Raw genomic sequence first — 22,992 nt, forward strand, 5'->3', positions numbered from 1 at the left:
GACCATCTGTAGGTATGTAGAGATGATGGCTAGATCCTGATGTGGCTAACAATGTAGTCAACACTTGGTGCTCAATGCGGAGAGTGTACTTTCTACCATAGAGATACATGTGCCAATGTTCACAAGCGTAGATGTAGGCTAGTGCTTCCCGCTCCCAAGTAGGGTATTTGCATTCAGTTTCTGACAATGGGTATGATGCATAAGCGATTGGTTATTTGTTTCCTTCAATGCACTCTGAGAGTACAGTTCCAATTACATTTCCTGACACATCTGACATGTGGGTTGAAATGCTCGAGGACTGGCAGAGATGCTATCTTCACGTTTAACGTATCAAATGCTGTTTGCTGTGCAATTGTCCATTCCCATTATGCATCTTTGCACATTAGCTTTTGAAGAGATTCCACATTCGCTGTATATTTAGGAACGAGTTTGTGATAAATGTTGGTAGTACCGAGGAACAGTACCAACTCTTTCACATGAGACAGGGTTGGAAGCATTTGAATGGCTTTGACATTGCTCCGTGTAGACTGTACTCCAGCTGCTGTCATTCTGTACCCTAGATAGTCAATCTTGGATATCATGAATGTGCATTTGCCGTTGTTGATCGTCAAAATGGGTTGTTTGAGTCAAGTGTGCACTGATGATCATGTTCTGGTTTGTCCTTTCCATGGGCAATAACATTGTCAAGTAGGCTGAGCTTCCCCTCAAGGCTTAACAAGACTTCAGAAACTGAAGAAGGCGGTAGGTGCTGAGTTTATCCATAGGGAATTCTGTGGTACTGGAACACACATTTATGAGTAACAAAAGCTGTAAGATATTGGCTTTGCTCTGCTAGTGGTCTCTGAAAATAGTTTCATCACATGTTGAGCTTTGTGAAGGCTGTGAAGTCATGGAATGATGCTAATGATTCTTGCATGGTAGGAAGTAGGTATGGGATGATGAATTTGTTGACCGCGTTCTGCAATGGCTAGATTTGATATCCACGGCGATGAGTTGATTTGCTCACTGATACTGTTGGTTTCTAGTCATTCCAGCCCTTGGACTTCAGTATGGATTGCAAATGACAACCTTCTCAAATTTTGTGAAACTGGAGGAATTGATGTGTTGACATACAAACATACGAAAATACAAATTAGGAGTTTCTCAAGCCTACTCTGCTATTAAATAAGATCTTGGCTGATCTAAATTTAACCTCAACTCTACATTCCTGCCTACCCCCGGTAGCCTTTCACCCCTTTCCTTATCAAGAATCTACCTCTGTCTGCCTTAAGGATATTCAAAGACCCTGCCTCAACCATCTTTTGAGGAAGAGAGTTCCAAAGCCTCATAACCCTCTGAGAGAAAAAAATTTCCTCATCTCTGCCTTAAATGGGCAACCCCTTATTTTTAAACAGCGACCCCTAGTTCTATATTCTCCCACAAGAGGAAACATCTTTTCCACACACCCTGCCAAGTCGCCTGAGGATCTTATATGTTTCAATCAAGTCACGTCTTACTCTTCTAAACTCCAGTGGATACAAACCTAGCCTGTCCAGCCTATCCTCATAAGACAACCCGCCTATTCCAGCTACTAATCTAGTAAACCTTCTTTGAACTACTTCCACACATTTACATCTTTTCTTAAATAAGGGGGCCAATACTGTACACAGTAGTCCAGATGTGGCCTCATCAATGCCCTGTATAACTGAAGCATAGCTTCTCAACTCTTGTAGTCAATTCACCTTGCAATAAACAATAACATTTTATTAGCTTTGCTAATTACTTGCCGTATCTGCATACTAACCTTTTGCAATTCATGCACTAGGACACCCAGATTCCTCTGAATCTCAGAGTTCTGCAATCTATCACCACTTAGATAATAAGTTTATTTTTTATTCATCCCACCAAAATGGACAACATTGCATTTTCCTGCACTATACGCCATTTGCCAGATTTTATTCCACCCACCCAGCCTATCTATATCCTTTTGTAGCCTCCTTATGTCCTTCTAACGACTTACTTTCCTACCTATCTTTGCGTCATCAGCAAATTTAGCAACCGTACCATCAGTCCCTTCACCCAAATCATTTAAATAAGTTATAAAGAGTTGAGGACCCACCACTCGTTACATCCTGCCAATCAGAAAATGACCCATAATTTACCTACTCTCTGTTTCCTGTTAGCTAGTCAATCTTCTATCCATGCCAATATGTTACCACCTACACCATGCACTTTTATTTTCTAAAATCATTTTTGATATGTCACATTATCAAATGCCTTCTTGAAATTCAAATACAGCACATCCACCAGTTCCTCATTATCCACAGCACATGTTAGTTCCTCAAAGAACTCCAATAAATTGGTTAAACATGATTCCCCTTACACAAAGCTATGTTGACTCTGCCTTATTACCTTGAATTTATCCAAGTGCCCTGCTTTAATATCTTTAATAATAGCTTCTAACATTTTCCCTATGACAGATGTTAAGCTAACTGGCCTATGGTTTCCTGTTTTCTGTCTCCCTCCCTTTTTGAATAAAGGAGTTACATTAGCTATTTTCCAATCAAATGGAACCTTCCTCGAATCTAGTGAATTTTGGAAAATTAAAACCAATGCATTAACCATCTCACTAGCCATTTCTTTTAAGGATCTAGGATGAAATCCATCAGAACCCCGGGACCTGTCAAACTGCAGTTGCAACAATTTGCTAAGTGCCACTTCCTTGGTGATTGTAATTTTCTTGAGTTCCTCCATCCCTTCCAATTCCTGATTTACAGCTTTTTCTGGAATGGGGTGAGGACCAAGACAGTACCCCTTGATCTCCCCAAATCCGGTAAATAAGGAAGGACACCAGCGTGCATAGCCTGAGTCATCATTCACATTAATGTGTCCTCCGATGAGGTCCATCAGTTTGAATCCAAGCCTACCAAAAGGGATTACCCCATGTAGCTTCATAGAATATGAACCAGTGTCAGGTGATGTTTTTGTATTGTACTGGAACTGTGGTTGTTCCCAAAACCAGAATAATTGAGTTGTAAGCTTGAAGACTGTCTGTCACAGGGGTGAGAGGAATTTATGAAAAATACTGATGGTAAAGTTTGTCGCTCCAGGAACTTAGAAACATAGGAGCAGAAGTAGGCCATTCAACCCGTCGAGCCTGCCCCTCCATTTAATTAGATCATGGCTGATCATCTACCTCAATGCCATTTTGCTGCACTATCCCCATATCTCTTGATGTCATTAGTATCTAGAAATCCATCGCATTCTGTCTTGCACATGTTCAATATTTGAGCTTCCACAGCTCTCAGGTAGAGAATCCCAAAGATTCACCAACTTCTGAGTGAAAAAATTCCTCCTCATCTAAGTCCTAAATGGCCTGCCCCTTATTCTGAGACTGTGCTTATTTACATCTACCCTGTCACGGCTTGTAAGAATTTTGTAAGTTTCAATGAGATCACCTCTCATTCTTTGAAACCTGAGAGAATACAGGCCCAATTTCCTCAATTTCTCCTCACAAGACAATCCTGCCATCCCAGGGGTTAGTCTGGTGGACCTCCATCGCACTCCCTCCATAGCGAGTATTTCCTTTCTTAGATAAGGAGACCAAAACTGTACACAATACTCCATGTCGCACCAAGGCTCTATACATTTGCAGTAAGACATCTTTAATCCCGTACACAAGTCCCCTTGCCATGATGGCAAACATTCCATTTGCTTTCCTAATTTCTTGCTGCACCTGCATGCTAGCTTTTAGTGAGTCATGAACAAGGACACCTAGGACATCAAAGTAGACACTTTCACACCAAGATCCATGAGAGGCATGCCCGTAATCTCGTCTGAGAAATCCTTAAAATGAACTGGTGCTTTACCATTCATGATGATATATACATGCTGTATCTCAACTCAGGAAGAAGCTCCTCTAAATGTCGAAGTGATGGAGTCCTTTTTTTCTCCAACCTGCATATCTTTGCAAAATGATTCCACTTTAAATATGAATTACACTTTTTCACTCAAGCTGGACTTGGGGTTGTGAATTGATGAACACTTTTATAATTTAGGCACAGTTTTGAAGGTATCTAACTGTGATGAAGCACGTGTTGATAAGGCTGATGAGGTCTTTTTGTCCATTACCCTTGCACTTGAACTGGTTGGGCAAGCTGTGTCTGCAACACTGAGCCTGAGGGTGCATTCCTGTGTAACCTCCCCAAATCTAACATGGCAAATTTGATTGGACTGTCAAGGTCATGGCTTTTTCCAATGTTAAATCTTCCATGATGACATGGACACTATCTCGTGGAATTTAAATCTTTTCAATTAATTGGTCACAAATTATTTTGTGGGTTAGTATACAAAATTTACACATAGATGCCAAGTGCTGCAATGCTGCCACTATTGCTTGATGGGCTCACCATTTCCCTGGCATCTCTAGTGATTATCACACTTTTCTTTGGCTTGAAGTATTTTTTGAGAGCATTTACCACTGTATCAAATGCAGACCTTCTTCTGTGAGCTGTTCAAATATTTGCTGGGCTTCTGCTCTGATGCAATGTAATATTATTGCCTACTTGTGGATTGCTGCTACATCCAGACTGTCCCTGTAGAGAGCAAGTAGGTCTTGAACCCTGAAACTCATCGATCCCAAATAGAGCTGAAAGTAAGCCGGAATGGCCTGGTACAGCATGCTGGTAAGAAGGTGGCTGAAGCATTCCCCCTCCCCCACCCCCAACCAAGTGGCACTGAGGCCAATTCCCAGCACCCCAGTCTCGCTTTCTGTCTGATACCAGTTAATACAGCACAGACCCAGAATATGGAACTTAAAACCCACTCTGGTCTTTTGACCACTCAGAACCATTGACCTTTGGAAAAATTCAGGCAACACTGACCCAAATTAGGCTGCAGTGCGAATGAATCGTGATTCTGGTTGAAAGTTTATTGGATTTTTTCTAATTACTCAAGAAGCCTTTCAGATTAATAGAAGTCTCAGCCAGCAGGGACTGCAGGAAATGGCAATTTCTATTTGATTTGTAACCATTCGGACTGAAATCTGCCTGAATTGTAGTAAATTGTAAATCAATGAAATTAAAGCAACAAAGCGGACCCCGTCGGGTCTACGGACACATCGCTAGTTAATCATTTATAACAAACCTCTCCTGGGTTTAGATTAAACAGCATTGTAACAGGTTTGAAAATCAGCAATGAAATAGTTCAGTGTAAAGTTGTAGCGAAGCATTGCGACCCACCTGGCTGGCAGGTTCAGTGAGATCCTGATAGACTCCTTTCCCCAGAAACTGCTGTTAATTTCAGCAATAAACATTGTTAGCAACAGTCTCCAAGGCCAGGGGTGCCGCTCAATCCAGAGCAGCTGCAACTGCCAGTCTGGAATTGGATACAAGTGTTATGGACTGTGATGGGAGAAGTACGCAGTTAATTCTAGCCCCACTTCTCCATTTGGTCATAGCAATAGTTTAAATGTTTAATTCACCCATAAAACTGGTCAATTGTTTACCTCTGATACTGTTATTCCCAGTATAAAAAGACTCAGAGGTAAACAATTGATACTGTTACTCCCAGTATAAAAAGACTCTAACCAGGCCTCTTTCAGTAAACACAAAGAAATCATTGATTTATTATAAAGCTTATTTTAAAAAAAACAAGGTAATAAACTGGTTAACATACAAGTTGTATGTTAGAAGTGTAATGATTTCAGAACGTTTCTTTTGAAATGATAAAATTCAAAGAGATCTCAACACTGTTGATTGAACAGAATTCTGGTCACAATAGACCTGAAAGTTCTTTCAAACAGATTTTTTTGTTGAAACTGTCCTTGATGACTCTTACTTATCACAGCTTTTCAGACTTTCAAAATAGATGAGTTATCCTGATGAGACATTTCTGAGGAAAGTTTAACACAAAGGTCGGGTAGAGAGAGGGAAAGAGAGTCTTTTCCTTCAGACTGTTTCTAAGGCACACCCCCACTCAACCTCACTCTGCCAGCTGCCTGAGGGTTTTTAAAGACTAAGATGTTCAAATACTTCTCTTAGGCCGGGTGCTTTTAACCAATCAGCAAGAGTCTTTAGCCTGGCAACAGAAGTTCTTTGTTAACTTAGATATACAAAATATCTCTTCCCTCCAGCAGGTGTTCCCCACTTGACATCTATGTTGATCTGGAAGAATGGCACATTTAGAGCTCTGAATTACTATTGCAAACTTTTAAAAATAACTCAAGGGAAAGAACATCCAAAATTCAATGTCCTTCAAATTTTCCAAAAATGCGTTCCACACTCAAGATATTGTGATGGTTACAGTCCCAACAATGAGGCTGGGATGTGTCATTCCTGGGCTCTGGGTTTGAGAGGAGGGTAGTGGGTGAGTGGGTTTGCAGGGTTGAAGGGGTAGGTGAGCTGAGCTTCATGCTTCACTTAAAGGGGCGCCAAAGACTATATAGCCTGTTGCTACCTGATTGGTTTCGGTCTGCATGATTTGATTTTTCAATAAGGTGTCCAGTAAGCTTTTGAAGGGGGAACTGGATCTCACATATTTTTTGTGTGCATGTAAAAGTTCGAGATGTGTTTTTCTTTCCACTTGTGCCAGTATCTCATGATGAAGAGACAGCCATTAATTCTGAATATTTCTGATGAATTTGCATCAATAGCAAGGAAGTAGAAGTTTAATTTATATTTTCACATTTTTCCTCTCCTACTAACACACTCGCTCCTTGTTGAGGTACGATTCCATAACAAATTAACACCTCTGTTAAACTAGCAGGTAAAGGAAGTTTTAGAGCAAACATTTTTATATTGATATCACTGCGTAAATTCAAGGTCAATGTGACATCTACTGGATGTGCTCCTTCCTGGTGATGTATTAATTGGTGGGAAGTGGGGTTGTAATATGACCATGCCAGTAAGAAATTTAAGTTACTTTCACCCCTGATTCCACAGCATGAATGGATCATGCAGCAAAGAAAGAAACTTGCAGGAGTCTATAAATTTAAATTTTTCTCCATCATCTTCAGAGCCACTGTTTGTATATTTTAAATCTTGGATCCATGCGGCAATGACACTAGGCTCTATGCGTATAACAAATTTTATCCACTGTGCTTTAATACGTCTACTCCATGCTTACAGCTTTGTTTACTTTTCCCTGATTCGACACCCAGGCTTACCCAATCAAGGCACAGTGAACATCAGTAATAAACAGACTCACATATTGAAACAAAGAACAAGGTTTTGTGAGTCCAACTGATATGATTTATTCTGACCAAGGCCAATGATATTTTGTCAACTGAGCCATTTCCTATTCTGCAATTCTTTTATTCTTTCATAGAGGAAGGAGGGTTCCTGTCCTTCCTTTGATTGGAGCGTCTTCTTCGGACTTTCCCCTGTTTCACTTCCCTGGATTTTGGGGTCTTTTCTTTAGCTTGTGACTAGCTATCTGTGCCCTTTTCTCCAGTCTCTCCTGTCAGCTATGTCCAATCAACTTTAGCTTGGAACTGGCTCTCTGAGCCTTCTAAGCTGCTTCTGTCTGGCAGCTGTCTTCAAAACTGACTTCAAAACTGCTGTTTCTTTAGTTTTTCTGTGTGTCCCTGTGGGAGGGACCTGCCTTTCTACACCCCCATTGCTAGGCAACAGCCCAATTCTTCTACTCTTGTTTGGGACAGACGGACTGGGTTGGACAGTTTGGTTGGACAGACTGGGCTTGCTTCCACTGGAGTTTAGAAGAGTGAGGGGTGATTTTATTGAAGTATACAAGATTCTGAACAGCCTTGACAAGGTGGAATTCGAAATGATGCTTCCTCCTTGGATGAGCCCAGAGCTAGGGGACACTGTTTTAAAATTAGGGGTTGCCCTTTTAGGACAGAGATAAGGAGAATTTTTTTCTCTCAGAGGGTTGGGCGACTTTGGAACTCTCTGCCTCAGAAGACAGTGGAGGCGGGGCCATTGAATATTTTTAAGGCAGAGGTAAATAGATTCTTGTTAGGTAAGGAAATCAAAGGTTATAGGGGTTAGATGGGAATGTGGAAATCGAAACACAAGAAGATCAGCCATGATCTTATTGAATGGCGGAGCAGACTCGGGGGGCAGAATGGTCTACTCCTGTTCCTATTTCTTATGTTCTTATGTTTGTTTAACTTAGCTTACTCTCATTAGAAATGCAAGCACCTTTTTAAAGTGAAACTAAAACTCAACTTGACCTTTCTTAACATACAGATACAGAAATAATCAAACTGTAACTTTAAAGCTAAAACTTATTCCTAACACCCCTAAAATACAGATATAACTTACTCAAACTGTCTCTATTTCTTAACAGTTGCAAAATGATGACTGTTCAATATTGCCTGTTCTTCCCCTGCTATGACTGAAATTGCACCCAATGTGTTTGCCACTCATTCATCAGTATCTGTGAAATGACTTCTTAATCAATTTGAAAAGAAGGTTTTGCAAATCCAACTCTTGAGATTTATTCTGACCAAAGCTAATGATATTTTGTCCACTGAACCATTTCCTATTCAGTTTTTTTTTATTCTTGCATAGAATGTGAACATCACCAATAAGGCCAGCATTTGTTGCCTATCTTTGTCTGCCATCCTTAGCTGGTCTGGCCTACATGGGATTCCACATCCACAGTAATGTGGTTGACTCTTAACTGCCCTCCAAACAGCCTAGCAAGCCACTGAGTTCAAGGACAATTAGGGGTGAGCAACAAATGCTGGCCTTGCCGGCGACAACCACATCTCATGAAAGAATAAGTTTTTAAAAATTAACTAATTGCTCTTGGGAATGTGGTGGTGAGTTGCCTTTCTGAACTCTTAATTTGAATTTGAATATACAGAACTAGCACTAGAAAAATGTTTAATTTTCAGCTCACAGGATTTAAAGATACCAACTTTACTTGAAACATACTAATAATATATTTAAATTAATTATAAAAATGACCAGTTGTAATCATATTGATAAATTATGTCTCCAATTACATATGTTACGACTGCAAAATAATTTCAAGTTGTGGATAAGTAACAAACACTGAGGAATCTTTCAATTCATTTCTATTTTTAATAATAATTTAAAATGCACACGAACTAAAATTGTAGATCCAGGTGGCCGATGGAATCATAAGTTGTTAAATGTTTAATTGTATAAATGTTGTAGTCATTACTTCTTGCCTAATTCAAAAATATCAAACTTAACATTGCATAAAACAAAACAATATAATGGAAATTTAAAGATCCCTGATGGCAAGGTAAAATTACAACTTCATGATGTTAGTCCAGAAAGAAATGAAATAATTTGCTTTTATATAGCACCTTTTACATCCAGTAGATATCCAAACATTTCATAGTGAAAGAAGAACTTATTAAAGTATGAACAGTGTTGTAATATTGGAAGATTGCAGAGAGACTCCCATGCCGGCCCCTTAGGGAAAAAAGCTTTGTTGGTTGCCCCTTGCACTGTGGCAATTAAGGCAGTGTGTGAATTGTTACAATGGATTTGTGTTCTCCTAGTCTTGCTCTTGGGTTTGGCTCATTGATATTCCACTATAGTAAGTATTCTTACAACTCTTTCAGCTCAATATTTTGCTGCATCACAAATCTATAATTATTCACTCAACTCATTCTGGATCATTTTATAAGTTACTCTTGAATTATCGCATTCTTCAGGCCCATAGACTATTATGGCCCAGATGTTATAGTCTCCAGAACGTCAGCGACCGAAAGTAAGGCCCAAGATGCATGTCTGGATCCTGTGGAAATTCTGACATGCTGACTTCGGTGGGAATTGCCTGGGAGTGTAAACTTCCAACAGGCAATTCCCTTGCTCCCAAAAACCCAGACAATTCAGGCAGTTTCAGAGTATTTACCTGAATAGTTACCTAAGAACTATTAGACAGATTAAAACCTAGTCTAACATCTGGGTAACTATAGAACTGACACCCTCCCAACACTGATTCCCCCCCCAAAGCCCCTTAACCCCCCCCCCCCACCACCCCACCCACCCACCACCCCCCCACCCCCCCAACCCGGCAATAGCCCCATACCATTCCTCCCAACCTCCCAACTGGCTATCTGACCCACCCATGACCACCCCTCTGACCCCGACCCGACCTGCCTATTCCCCTCCATCTACCATCCTACCTATTCACTCATTCACCCGCTCACCCATTCTTTTTTTTTATTCATTCATGGGATGTGGGTGTCGCTGGCTAGGCCAGCATTTATTGTTCATCCCTAATTGTCCTTGTTCAGAGGACATTTAAGTGTCAGCCACATTGCTGTGAGTCTGGAGTCACACGTAGGCCAGACCAGATAAGGACGGCAGATTTCCTTCCCTAAAGGACATGAGTGAACCAGATGGGATTTTCTGTCAATAGGCAATGGTTTCAAGGTCCTCATGAAACCTTTAATTCCATCTATTCATCCACTCACCAACATTCACACTGGGCCTTTAAACTTACCACACGATGACTACTGCGATTGATGAAGCGCTCTGAGTGATGCTGTACTCTGTATTTCTGGGAAAGCCAGGCTCAGAAGACCCAGCAAGAAAGGGGGAGTAACGTCAAGGTGGGAGAAGGAGAAAGTTTGAGTGGAGAGGCAACCCAATGATGACCCCAAGCCTATGTGTCCACTTCATAAATGTATGCCATGATAAGCTGTCTTTGAAGAATTATTGGGTTCTGCACAGGTAGCAACAACAGTTTGCAATCTGTTTTCACCTCCAAATGGTTTGTGAATGGTTAATTATATTTCAATTGGTGTGGAACACCTGCAAGTAAATGAGTAGTAACTTGCAAATATTTTGCTGGTGGTCTCACATGAGACCTCAATGGAGCAATGAATCTTTTCATTGATTAAAGAGAGACCATCGCTTACAAGCACACATGGTGACCTGATTGCAATAAATGGCACCAATAACCTATAATTCCGAAAATTGAGCCTACCTGTCCAGATACTGTTGAGTTCAAAGGTAGAATTTATGTTAATAGGTGCATATTAAAAGAGGTCATCTATTGTCTCTGTGATGCAGCACTGAACTGTATTTTAGTTGTTTTTGCTAATGTGTCTTATTACTACTGTCGAAATTTATTTCAATGGTCATTTTCATATTGTCAGTCAGATAAGAACAGAAGAGATAGGAGCATGAGTAAACCATATGGTCCCTTGAGCCTGCTTCATCAGTCAAGTCGATCATGGCTGATCTTTCGCCTCAGATCCCCATGCCCGCCTGCCCCCCCGTATCCCTTGATTCTCTGCGAGACCAAAAATCTGTTCAGCTGAACCATAATTATATTCCACGCTGGAGCATCCACAACCCTCTGCGGTAGAGAATTCCAAAGATTCACAAACCTTTGAATAAATAAATTTCTCCTCATCTCAGTCCTATGTGATCTTCTCCTATCCTGAGAGTGCGCCCCCATGTTCTAGATTCCCAGTTAGGGAAATCACCCTCTCTGTGTCTACCCTGTCAAGCCTTCAAACCCGATGTGTTTCAATGAAATCACTTCTCTTTCTTCTAAAACACTTGAGAGTATAGGCCCAATTTGCTTAAACTATCATCATGGGACAACCCTCTTATCCCAGGAAACAATTTAGTGAGCCTTCACTGTACTGCCTCCAAGGCAAGTATATCCTTTCTTAGATATGAGGCTGGATTTTCCTCCCATAAGCAGGTAGTCAGAATCGGGGAATTTCCCGGCTCGGTGTGCCCACCTTGAGAGAAAGTAAAGGCGGAATGTTCGTTCCGGGGGGAGCAGGTGCTAACTGAAGTCGGGCCCGTCGCTCCTGGAAATAGTTCGGAGGCAGTGGAATCTTCTATGGAGTGGCAATCGCTGTCAGATTGCCACTTCACTGCTGTTTAGAGTGGAGTTGCAAATTTCTTGCCCAGACTTTGGCCCTGGGCCTGCTGAGAAATGTGCAGTGCAGCAGCTCCTGGAGATCTTGCGTGTTGCGTAGAATCATCGTGGGATGTGAAGGCATGCCTTTTTACAGCACTAGCTGGTTGTGGGGGGAGGGGGGGTGGCTGCGGTTGGGGCCAGTCGGGGGGGTTGGGGGGGTACTCAGGGGCAGTGGGAGAGTAGTCGGAGCCTGGGGAAGTAGAGGCGGTTAGTAAGATAGGAAGATAGGAGCAGGGGTAGCCATTCAGCTGATCACGCCTGCTCCACCATTCACACAGATAACAACTGATCGTCTACCTCTACACCATTTTTCCTCATTATCCCTATATCACTTGATGTTATTAGTATCCAGAAATCCATTGATTTCTGTCTTGCACATGCTCAGTGATTGAGCTTCCACAGCCCTCTGGAGTAGAGAATTCCAAAGATTCACCACCTTGAGTGAAGAAATTCCTCCTCATCTCAGTCTTAAATGGCCTGCTCCTTATTCTGAGATCCCTTCTGCATCCCCTGTTTCTAGACTCAACAGCCAGAGGAAACATCCTATCTACATCAACTCTGTCATGCTCTGTAAAAATTTTGTAAGTTTCAATGAGATCACCCCTCATTCTTTGAAACCCTATAGGCTACAGGTCCAGTTTTCTCAATCTCTCCTCATAGGACAATCCCGCCATCCCAGGGATGACAACTATACACAATACTCCTGGTGAGGTCTCACCAAGGCTCTATTCAATTGCAGTGAGGCATCTTTACTCTTATAATCAAATCTCCTCATGATGAAGGCCAACATATCATTTGCCTTCCAAATTGTTTGCTGCACCTGCATGCTAGCTTTTAGTGATTCATGAACAAGGACACCCAGGTCTCACTGGAATTCAACACTTCCCATCCTCTCACTATTTAAGGAATACTCTACCTTTCTATTTTTTTCTACCAAAGGGGCTAACTTCATACTTATTCACATGATATTCCATTTGCCATGTTCTTGCCCACTCACTTAGCCAGTCCAAATCCCATTGAAGCCTCCTTGCATCAACCACACAACTTACATTCCCACCTAGTTTTGTGTCATCAGCAAACTTGGAAATATTAATTTGGTCCCCACATCCAAATCATTGATATAGATTGTGAAATTGTGGTCCCAATACTAATCCTTGCAGAACCCCACTAGGAACAGCTTGTACCCTGAGAATGACCTGTTAATTCCTACTGTCTGTTTCCTGTCTCGTAACTAATTGTCAATCCATACCAGTATATGACCCCCAATCCTATGTGTTCTAATGTTGTTTACTAACCTCCTGTGTGGAATGTTAACAAAAGCCTTCAGAAAATTGTTTGCGGGCCAGTTGGGGGGCGTGGTGGGGGGGGGGGGGGGGGGGGGGGGGGGGGGGGGGGGGCGGTCAGGGATGGGGTTGGGTCTATTTGGTATGTGGGGGTGTAGTCGGGGTTGGGGTAGTCAGGGGACCAGGTGGGGGAGCGTCAGGGGTAGAGGGGTGAGGAGGGTCAGGTGGACAGGGCTGGTATTGGGGTGTGGGAGGTAGCTGGGTTTGAGGGGATAGTCAGGGGGCTGGGAGGGTAGCCAGGTGATAGTCAGGGGGCTGGAGGGTGTTAGGTGGTCATAGAGGGGTTGGGGGAATATGAAGGGTGCGTGGGGTAGTTGGGAGGTTGGGAGGATAGTCAGGAGTGTGGATGTGTAATCGGGGGGATGTGGGGTAGTTGGGATGGGTGGGTAGTTGGGTGGTAGTCAGGGGCTGGGGTTTGGGTGGGTAGGTGGTGGTGGGGGGATCAGGTAGTCATTGTGGATGGGGTGGCTAGGGATGTAGTCGAGAGAATGGAGGGGTAGTCAGGGGTCAATAGTATAGTTAGAAGTGGTTTTCTAACTTTCCTCGATAATCATTCTGCTAAGAGAGTCGGAACCATCCAAAGTCTCTGATTTAAATCAGACTTTCAGATGTTTGCAGGTGCAGTGCAATTGCCCAATGGAAGTTTCAATTTCCCCAGCAATTCCCATGCACTCCTTGTTTAGGGGCCTCCAGGGGGACCCCCAGTGCAACTTGGAGGGGTACCTCCAAGTATGACCCTCTAGAGATAGGAACATCTGGGCCAATAAAACTGAAAACAACCCTCCAGCTCTCGCCCTCACAACTCCACACCCCTTCACACAATCCTGATGCCCTCTCCATGCCAACCCTTGCCACTTTATGCCCTTCTACCCACCCTCAATAGCCCCTCATTCCCTCCATGCCAGCCTATGCTCCTACACCCACCCTGATGTCCACATCCACTCTCCCTGCCAAACTATGCACTTCAATGCCCATTTACCTAGTGTACACTCTGTACAGAACCAATTAATCCTATAGTAATAATATTGTGTCAAAAGCTTAAAAAAAGTAATTAATTCATAGCTTTCTTTAAAAAAAACTCCTTTTACTACAGCCCTAAATAAGTGTCAATCAACCAACCCTTTTAAGTGTCAATAGCAGAAACTGCAAGGACTTGACACCTCTTTACCTTGTGTAAATAAACATTGAGCAATTGAGAAATATATCTGAGAGAAGGCTGTCAATCAAGCAATGTTTTCCTGTGAGCATTGCTGTTTTAACAGACTAATGGGTGTCTGGTCTCTCAGCTAAGCTTCATTGTGCATTCTGGATTTTCTGGTAGTAATAACAATGAGACTGTCAGTCCTCAATGTTATTATTGGCATCTGCACAGATAAATATAGAAAACTTGAATTTGCTGTCAGATATAGCCTGCTCCACCGAAGGATGTGCTATTGCAGTCTTTGCAGATAGAATCAACATAGAAATCACTGAAACAAAAACAAAAATACCTAGAAAAACTCAGCAGGTCTGACAGCATCTGCGGAGAGGGATACAGTTTACGTTTCGAGTCCGTGTGACCCTTCATCAGAACTAAAGAATATAGAAATGAGATGAAATATAAGCTGGTAGAGGGGGTGGGACAGGAGGAGCTCGATAGGGGGGTCAGTGATAGGCGGAGGCCAAGAAGATAGGCCTGTATCTCTCTCCGCAGATGCTGTCTGACCTGCTGAGTCTTTCCAGGTATTTTTGTTTTTGTTCTAGATTTCAAGCATCTGCAGTATTTTGCTTTTATCATAGAAATCACTGATTTGTTCTGAATATCAGCTAATTACCCATTAGTCTCACTGTAAAGACCATGAAAAAGTTAATCCTTATTCAGTCAGGAGTAACTGAATTTTTAATGGCATACTCTGTTAGTTACCTGCCAAGATCTGAAAAACTAATCTTACAAGTGTGGAGATTCATTTTCCCAAAAGAACATTTTTAGAAGCTGACATTGGAATAGAGGACATTTGCGGCCTAGAGACTGCTAAACATTATGAGCATTACCTTCTGCTCTGTGAGCAACAAATTGTTATAGATAGGCTTTGATGCTCACAACTAACTGAACAAAACAGTTGCTGATCAGAACAGTTGTTGCAATTGTTTTGTAACGGTCATGAATGATTGGGAGCTGCTACCTGTATAAGTTAGTACTGATGTGACTAAAGGTATAGTTCAAGCCTGTGATGCAGTTGTTAATGGTGTAAGATTTTGATAATACCACCAATTTTTAGGGCAGGATTTTCCGTTTGTCTGGCGGGCGCAATGGGCGGGCCAGAAAAAGGCCTGTGATCGGCCCCCGATGGTGAATACACACTGGCTGGCCAATTAACGGCCAACCAGTGTGAAAGGTAGGCTGAAACGCTCAGCGCTGCTGGGGGGTGAGAGGAGGGCGAGAGTGGAAGTCTGCTTACGAGCGAGGGAGTGTGCACTGAAAGCTCCATGAGGGCACAGAGCTATCTCAGGGAGCTGAGGAATTGGAGAAACAAAAATAAAGATTTTATAGATGATAAAAACATGCTCCCACATGTAACTCTGTCACATTAAGAGGGATATGTTTAGAATGATGGCGAAAGTTATTTAATGCATTTTTACTTACTGTTGGCCACCCATGGATGAGGTTTTGTTAAAAATGGAAAGGCCGCCTGGACTATTTGCCTGCCCACCAACCGAACAGTTGAACGGGCAGCGAAAAATACAAATTAATTAATTGCCTAAGGGCTAAATAGGCTCTTAATTATCAGAAGGCACGCTGCCGCCTCTTGTGTACACCCGCTGACCAAAAGGTCACAAGAATGCGCAATGACGTTGCGATGCTCGCCTGACATCATCGCGTGTGATTTTATGTCCAATTGGGTCGGGCACACACCCACCTGATAAACATAAAACCCTGCCCACAGTGCTGGCTGTTGGTCTGTACATTTACGGATTTTATTTTTTAACCACATTTTAAATTATATGGTTCAATTTAAATTTCTGTTAGTGAGACAATGGGCAGTCCAGGTGGTTGGAATACTTTACAGGAAGGCATTTACTTAAGACAAACTGAACTTAATTGCTTCACAACTTTAAGTTGCCTGAGAGTCTGGATTCGGCAGCTTTATGTTTGAAGAAATCATTAAAAGTAGTTTGAACTTTGAATGACTTTATCTTTAAACAAAACCCATGCGTTGATTTAATTGATTAACTATATTTGTAGGGCAGAATATCTGTATTAGAGGGAAACCTTTCTTTCTGTTTTGACATTATGGTAAGAAGTGTTACTAACATTTGTTCTTAAATGTTTTAGTATTTGTAAGAATGGGTTAGAGGATGTTCATGTGAATGTTTATGACGGGTGCATTATTGACAAGAGGATATAGCATTGTTGTAACTGCTCTGTAGCTAAAGGAATATGTTATTTGAAACAAACACAGCAAATGCTGTGAAAACTTAGCACGTCTGACAGCACCTGTGAAAAGAGAAATAGAGTTGACGTTTCGAGTCCGTACAGACTCAGATGCTCAGGTGCCTTTAGTCTATAAGACTCTAGTTACAGAGGTGGGGTGTCACAAGATGACTCACAGCCTAAGCCAATGGAAGAGGTGGATTTGGACTAGTTCCAAATAAGGGATGCCGGAATAATGAGAAGTGGGGATAAAAGCTGGAAAATCGTAATCTTTGTTGGCACAGTGTTACCATGGTGTCTGGGGTATGACCCTTCTGGTCATAGTTCAACATCATTTCATAGATAGAGAAGGGAAAGACATCATCTGTGCTGGCAAGGCTCAAGGAATTCTCAGAACTTGAGAGATAAGGAACTTCCATTGTGTGCCTTCACTGTTTTTTAAGTATATGTAAATCTTGCTTAATAAATTCTACTTGATTCATAAATATTAGTTATTTGTGCCTTGTTAGGTCAGACACAACTGAGGACTTTAGCATTAGAAATTAAGAATTCAGAACATAGAAATTTTAATTAGAAGGGTTTTACACCTTGTAACCCTAAAATCTTACAATGGTTTGCAGCACAAAGTGGGTTTTAATGTTGCAATGCTTGGTGTAGCTGTTAGCACAAAACAGAAAAATCAATATGGAATACTGTAAATAATGCATTATAGACAATGTTGTTTTTTCTGAGTCAGGTAAAAGCTTAGTACAGAAGAAGACTTCTATATATTGTCAAATTGGTAGGTTCATCAAAAATGTCCTCACGTAATAATGTTTATTCTATGTTGACAGAAAATTTGCGTCACCACACATATTAAATACATTTATATTATGTTTCTGATCAAAAATCATCCTGCAATAGATTTCATTCCAAGAAAATAAAGTATAAAATGCCTCACATTGGCAATTTGTCTTGCTTCTTACCTCCTGTTGTTGAACTGATTCCTGTAGTTGAAAACTCACTTGTTAATGGCTGAGTAGAACTCTCTGCAGTTGTTGGCTGTGGTGTAATTCTTGGTCCTATTATGGATGTAAAGATTGGTGTTGTAGTTGTTGATTGTACAGGGTTAGAAGATGTCACAGAAGAAGTAATAGGATCACTTGATGTGGCTGTGTAAACAAAATCAAATTTTAGTTGATTGAGCTCAATCTTATTCATACTTCCCAAATGGCACGATGTTAAGCTTAATAAATTATTGCTATTTCCAATCGGATATCGTTGTGTACATATGTTGAGTGTTGTTATTGCAGCTGTGATTATGAGGCAAAAAATTATAATTTGTTTTTAATTCATTCATAAACTCTGGAATGAATTGAATTAATGCTGAGTTGTTGTTGAGGATTCGCTTGTTGAGTGTATGGACAGAAAGAAATATCCTTTTTTATTTCTGATAAAAAGTCATGCTGCAATAGATTTCCTTAAGGAAGGTGAAGTATAAAATGACTGACAAAGACAATTTTTGTTGCAAACTACCTCCCATTTTGGTTAAACTGAAGTCTTTTTGTAGCTGTCATGTAATGGCATTTGAACAGTTGAGCGCTGCTATTTCTAGTTGTTGATCCTGATGTAACTAAATGTATGCATGCAATAGAGTCGATGTTGGGAAGTCAAAGTGGTTTCGATTGTTACAATGCCTGGTGTCACTGATAGGACAAAACAGGAAAATCAGTCTGGAACATGATAAATAGTGCATCATGGTTTATCTTGTCTTATCTGATTAAAAAGAAGCTGAGGACATGAGAAGAATCGTATATGTTGTCCAATTGGCATGTTCAACAACAATGTTCTCACACATTAATATTATCAATTCGATGCTCACAAAATATATGCATTAGTAGATGCAAAAATATATAATCTATTCACATTTCTGATAAAAGTAATCCTGCAATACATTTCCTTGCAGAACGTAAAGTGTAAAATGCCTGATGATGATAATTTCTCTTGCTAACCACCTCTTGTTGTTGTTGAGCTGATTCCTGTTGTTGTGGATTCACTTGTTAATGGCTGAGTGGAACTCTCTGCAGTTGTTGGATCTGGTGTAATTGTAGTTGCTGTTGTGGATGTAAAGAGTGGTGTTGTAGTTGTTGATTGTACAGGTGCAGAGAATGTCTCAGCAGTAGTAGTGGGATCACTTGATGTAGCTGTGTAAACAAATCTTTAGTCTTAAAATATAATATGAGCTCAATATTACTTGCCCCACTTAAATGACCTGATGCCAATTCTGACAAATGTAATGTTCTGTCAGGATGCCTTTGTAATTGTTAAATGTTGTTATTCCAGCTGTGATTATGAGGCAACAAAAATAATCCATTTTTAATGCAACTCTCTGCCCTGAGTCGAATTATTTTCAGCACCATCAGTCCGCATTTCTAGTTAAAGGAACAGTCTGATCCTTACTGTTTGCTATTGCTGTTACACTGACATCTGTTGTTGAGCTTGTTATGGACTCACTTGTAAATGTCTGAGTAGAACTCTCTGTAGTTGTTGGTTGTGATGTAATTCTTGGTGCTGTTGTGGATGTAGAGATTGGTGTTGTAGTTGTTGATTGTCCAGCTGTGGAAGATGTCACAGCAGAAGAAATAGGATCACTTGATGTGGCTGTGTAAACAAAATCAAATTTTAGTTGATTGAGCTCAATCTTACTCATTCTCCCTAAATGGCACAATGTTAAGCTTAATAATATTGCTATTTCCAATCAGATGCCATTGTTTACTTATGTTGAGTATTGTTATTGCAGCTGTGATTATGAGGCAACAAATTATAATTTGTTTTTAATTCAATCATAAACTCTGGAATGTATTGAATTAATGCTAAGTTCTTCTTGAGGATTCGCTTGTTGAGTGTATGGACAAAAAGAAATATCCTTTTTTATTTCTGATAAAAAGTCATGCTGCAATAGATTTCCTTAAGGAAGGTGAAGTATAAAATGCCTGACAAAGACAATTTTTGTTGCAAACTACCTCCCATTTTTGTTAAACTGAAGTCTTGTTGTAGCTGTCATGTAATGGCATTTGAACTCTTGAGTGATGCTATTTCTAGTTGTTGATCCTGATGTGACTAAATGTATGCATGAGATACAGTCAATGTTGGGAAGTCAAAGTGGTTTCGATTGTTACAATGCCTGGTTTCACTGATAGGACAAAACAGGAAAATCAGTCTGGAACATGATAAATAGTGCATCATGGTTTATCTTGTCTTATCTGATTAAAAAGAAGCTGAGGGCATGAGAAGAATCGTATATGTTGTCCAATTGGCATGTTCAACAACAATGTTCTCACACATTAATATTATCAATTCGATGCTCACTAAATATATGCATTAGTAGATGCAAAAATATATAATCTATTCACGTTTCTGATAAAAGTAATCCTGCAATACATTTCCTTGCAGAACGTAAAGTGTAAAATGCCTGATGATGATAATTTCTCTTGCTAACCACCTCCTGTTGTTGTTGAGCTGATTCCTGTTGTTGTGGATTCACTTGTTAATGGCTGAGTGGAACTCTCTGCAGTTGTTGGATCTGGTGTAATTGTAGTTGCTGTTGTGGATGTAAAGAGTGGTGTTGTAGTTGTTGATTGTACAGATGCAGAGAATGTCTCAGCAGTAGTAGTGGGATCACTTGATGTAGCTGTGTAAACAAATCTTTAGTCTTAAAATATAACATGAGCTCAATTTTACTTGCCCCACTTAAATGACATGATGCCAATTCTGACAAATGTAATGTTCTGTCAGGATGCCTTTGTAATTGTTAAATGTTGTTATTCCAGCTGTGATTATGAGGCAACAAAAATAATCCATTTTTAATGCAACTCTCTGCCCTGAGTCGAATTATTTTCAGCACCATCAGCCCGCATTTCTAGTTAAAGGAACGGTCTGATCCTTACTATTTGCTATTGCTGTTACACTGACATCTGTTGTTGAGCTTGTTATGGACTCACTTGTAAATGGCTGAGTGGAACTCTCTGTAGTTGTTGGTTGTGATGTAATTCTTGGTGCTGTTGTGGATGTAGAGATTGGTGTTGTAGTTGTTGATTGTCCAGCTGTGGAAGATGTCACAGCAGAAGAAATAGGATCACTTGATGTGGCTGTGTAAACAAAATCAAATTTTAGTTGATTGAGCTCAATCTTACTCATTCTCCCTAAATGGCACAATGTTAAGCTTAATAATATTGCTATTTCCAATCAGAAGCCATTGTTTACTTATGTTGAGTATTGTTATTGCAGCTGTGATTATGAGGCAACAAATTATAATTTGTTTTTAATTCAATCATAAACTCTGGAATGTATTGAATTAATGCTAAGTTCTTCTTGAGGATTCGCTTGTTGAGTGTATGAACAAAAAGAAATATCCTTTTTTATTTCTGATAAAAAGTCATGCTGCAATAGATTTCCTTAAGGAAGGTGAAGTATAAAATGCCTGACAGACAATTTTTGTTGCAAACTACCTCCCATTTTTGTTAAACTGAAGTCTTGTTATAGATGTCATGTAATGGCACGTGAACGATTGAGCACTGCTATTTCTAGTTGTTGATCCTGATGTGACTAAATGTATGCATGAGATACAGTCGATGTTGGGAAGTCAAAGTGGGTTCGATTGTTACAATGCCTGGTGTCACTGATAGGACAAAACAGGAAAATCAGTCTGGAACATGATAAATAGTGCATCATGGTTTATCTTGTCTTATCTGATTAAAAAGAAGCTGAGGACATGAGAAGAATCGTATATGTTGTCCAATTGGCATGTTCAACAACAATGTTCTCACACATTAATATTATCAATTCGATGCTCACTAAATATATGCATTAGTAGATGCAAAAATATATAATCTATTCACGTTTCTGATAAAAGTAATCCTGCAATACATTTCCTTGCAGAACGTAAAGTGTAAAATGCCTGATGATGATAATTTCTCTTGCTAACCACCTCCTGTTGTTGTTGAGCTGATTCCTGTTGTTGTGGATTCACTTGTTAATGGCTGAGTGGAACTCTCTGCAGTTGTTGGATCTGGTGTAATTGTAGTTGCTGTTGTGGATGTAAAGAGTGGTGTTGTAGTTGTTGATTGTACAGGTGCAGAGAATGTCTCAGCAGTAGTAGTGGGATCACTTGATGTAGCTGTGTAAACAAATCTTTAGTCTTAAAATATAACATGAGCTCAATTTTACTTGCCCCACTTAAATGACATGATGCCAATTCTGACAAATGTAATGTTCTGTCAGGATGCCTTTGTAATTGTTAAATGTTGTTATTCCAGCTGTGATTATGAGGCAACAAAAATAATCCATTTTTAATGCAACTCTCTGCCCTGAGTCGAATTATTTTCAGCACCATCAGCCCGCATTTCTAGTTAAAGGAACGGTCTGATCCTTACTATTTGCTATTGCTTTTACACTGACATCTGTTGTTGAGCTTGTTATGGACTCACTTGTAAATGGCTGAGTGGAACTCTCTGTAGTTGTTGGTTGTGATGTAATTCTTGGTGCTGTTGTGGATGTAGAGATTGGTGTTGTAGTTGTTGATTGTCCAGCTGTGGAAGATGTCACAGCAGAAGAAATAGAATCACTTGATGTGGCTGTGTAAACAAAATCAAATTTCAGTTGATTGAGCTCAATCTTACTCATTCTCCCTAAATGGCACAATGTTAAGCTTAATAATATTGCTATTTCCAATCAGATGCCATTGTGTACTTATGTTGAGTATTGTTATTGCAGCTGTGATTATGAGGCAACAAATTATAATTTGTTTTTAATTCAATCATAAACTCTGGAATGTATTGAATTAATGCTAAGTTGTTTTGAGGATTCGCTTGTTGAGTGTATGGACAAAAAGAAATATCCTTTTTTATTTCTGATAAAAAGTCATGCTGCAATAGATTTCCTTAAGGAAGGTGAAGTATAAAATGCCTGACAAAGACAATTTTTTTTGCAAACTACCTCCCATTTTTGTTAAACTGAAGTCTTGTTGTAGCTGTCATGTAATGGCATTTGAACGGTTGAGTGATGCGATTTCTAATGTTGATCCTGATGTGACTAAATGTATGCATGAGATACAGTCGATGTTGGGAAGTCAAAGTGGGTTCGATTGTTACAATGCCTGGTGTCACTGATAGGACAAAACAGGAAAATCAGTCTGGAACATGATAAATAGTGCATCATGGTTTATCTTGTCTTATCTGAATAAAAAGAAGCTGAGGACATGAGAAGAATCGTATATATTGTCCAATTGGCATGTTCAACAACAATGTTCTCACACATTAATATTATCAATTCGATGCTCACTAAATATATGCATTAGTAGATGCAAAAATATATAATCTATTCACGTTT

At 40.2% G+C, this 22,992-nt stretch overlaps 1 protein-coding gene across 1 annotated transcript in view; it reads right to left on the reverse strand.

Moving 5' to 3' along the window:
* LOC121287210 (uncharacterized threonine-rich GPI-anchored glycoprotein PJ4664.02-like) overlaps positions 1-22,992 on the reverse strand; it is a 248,842-nt gene that overhangs the window by 149,654 nt on the left and 76,196 nt on the right. Inside the window, exons 35-41 of the mRNA XM_041204885.1 lie at positions 22,092-22,238; positions 21,593-21,781; positions 20,607-20,753; positions 20,108-20,296; positions 19,120-19,266; positions 18,618-18,809; positions 17,592-17,777 (exon numbers count right to left, since the gene is read on the reverse strand). Coding sequence (XP_041060819.1) covers positions 17,592-17,777; positions 18,618-18,809; positions 19,120-19,266; positions 20,108-20,296; positions 20,607-20,753; positions 21,593-21,781; positions 22,092-22,238 — 1,197 coding nt within the window. The remainder of the gene's footprint in view (positions 1-17,591; positions 17,778-18,617; positions 18,810-19,119; positions 19,267-20,107; positions 20,297-20,606; positions 20,754-21,592; positions 21,782-22,091; positions 22,239-22,992) is intronic.

This window comes from Carcharodon carcharias, chromosome 2 (genome assembly GCF_017639515.1).
Source record: "Carcharodon carcharias isolate sCarCar2 chromosome 2, sCarCar2.pri, whole genome shotgun sequence".
Taxonomy (NCBI): Eukaryota; Metazoa; Chordata; class Chondrichthyes; order Lamniformes; family Lamnidae; genus Carcharodon; species Carcharodon carcharias.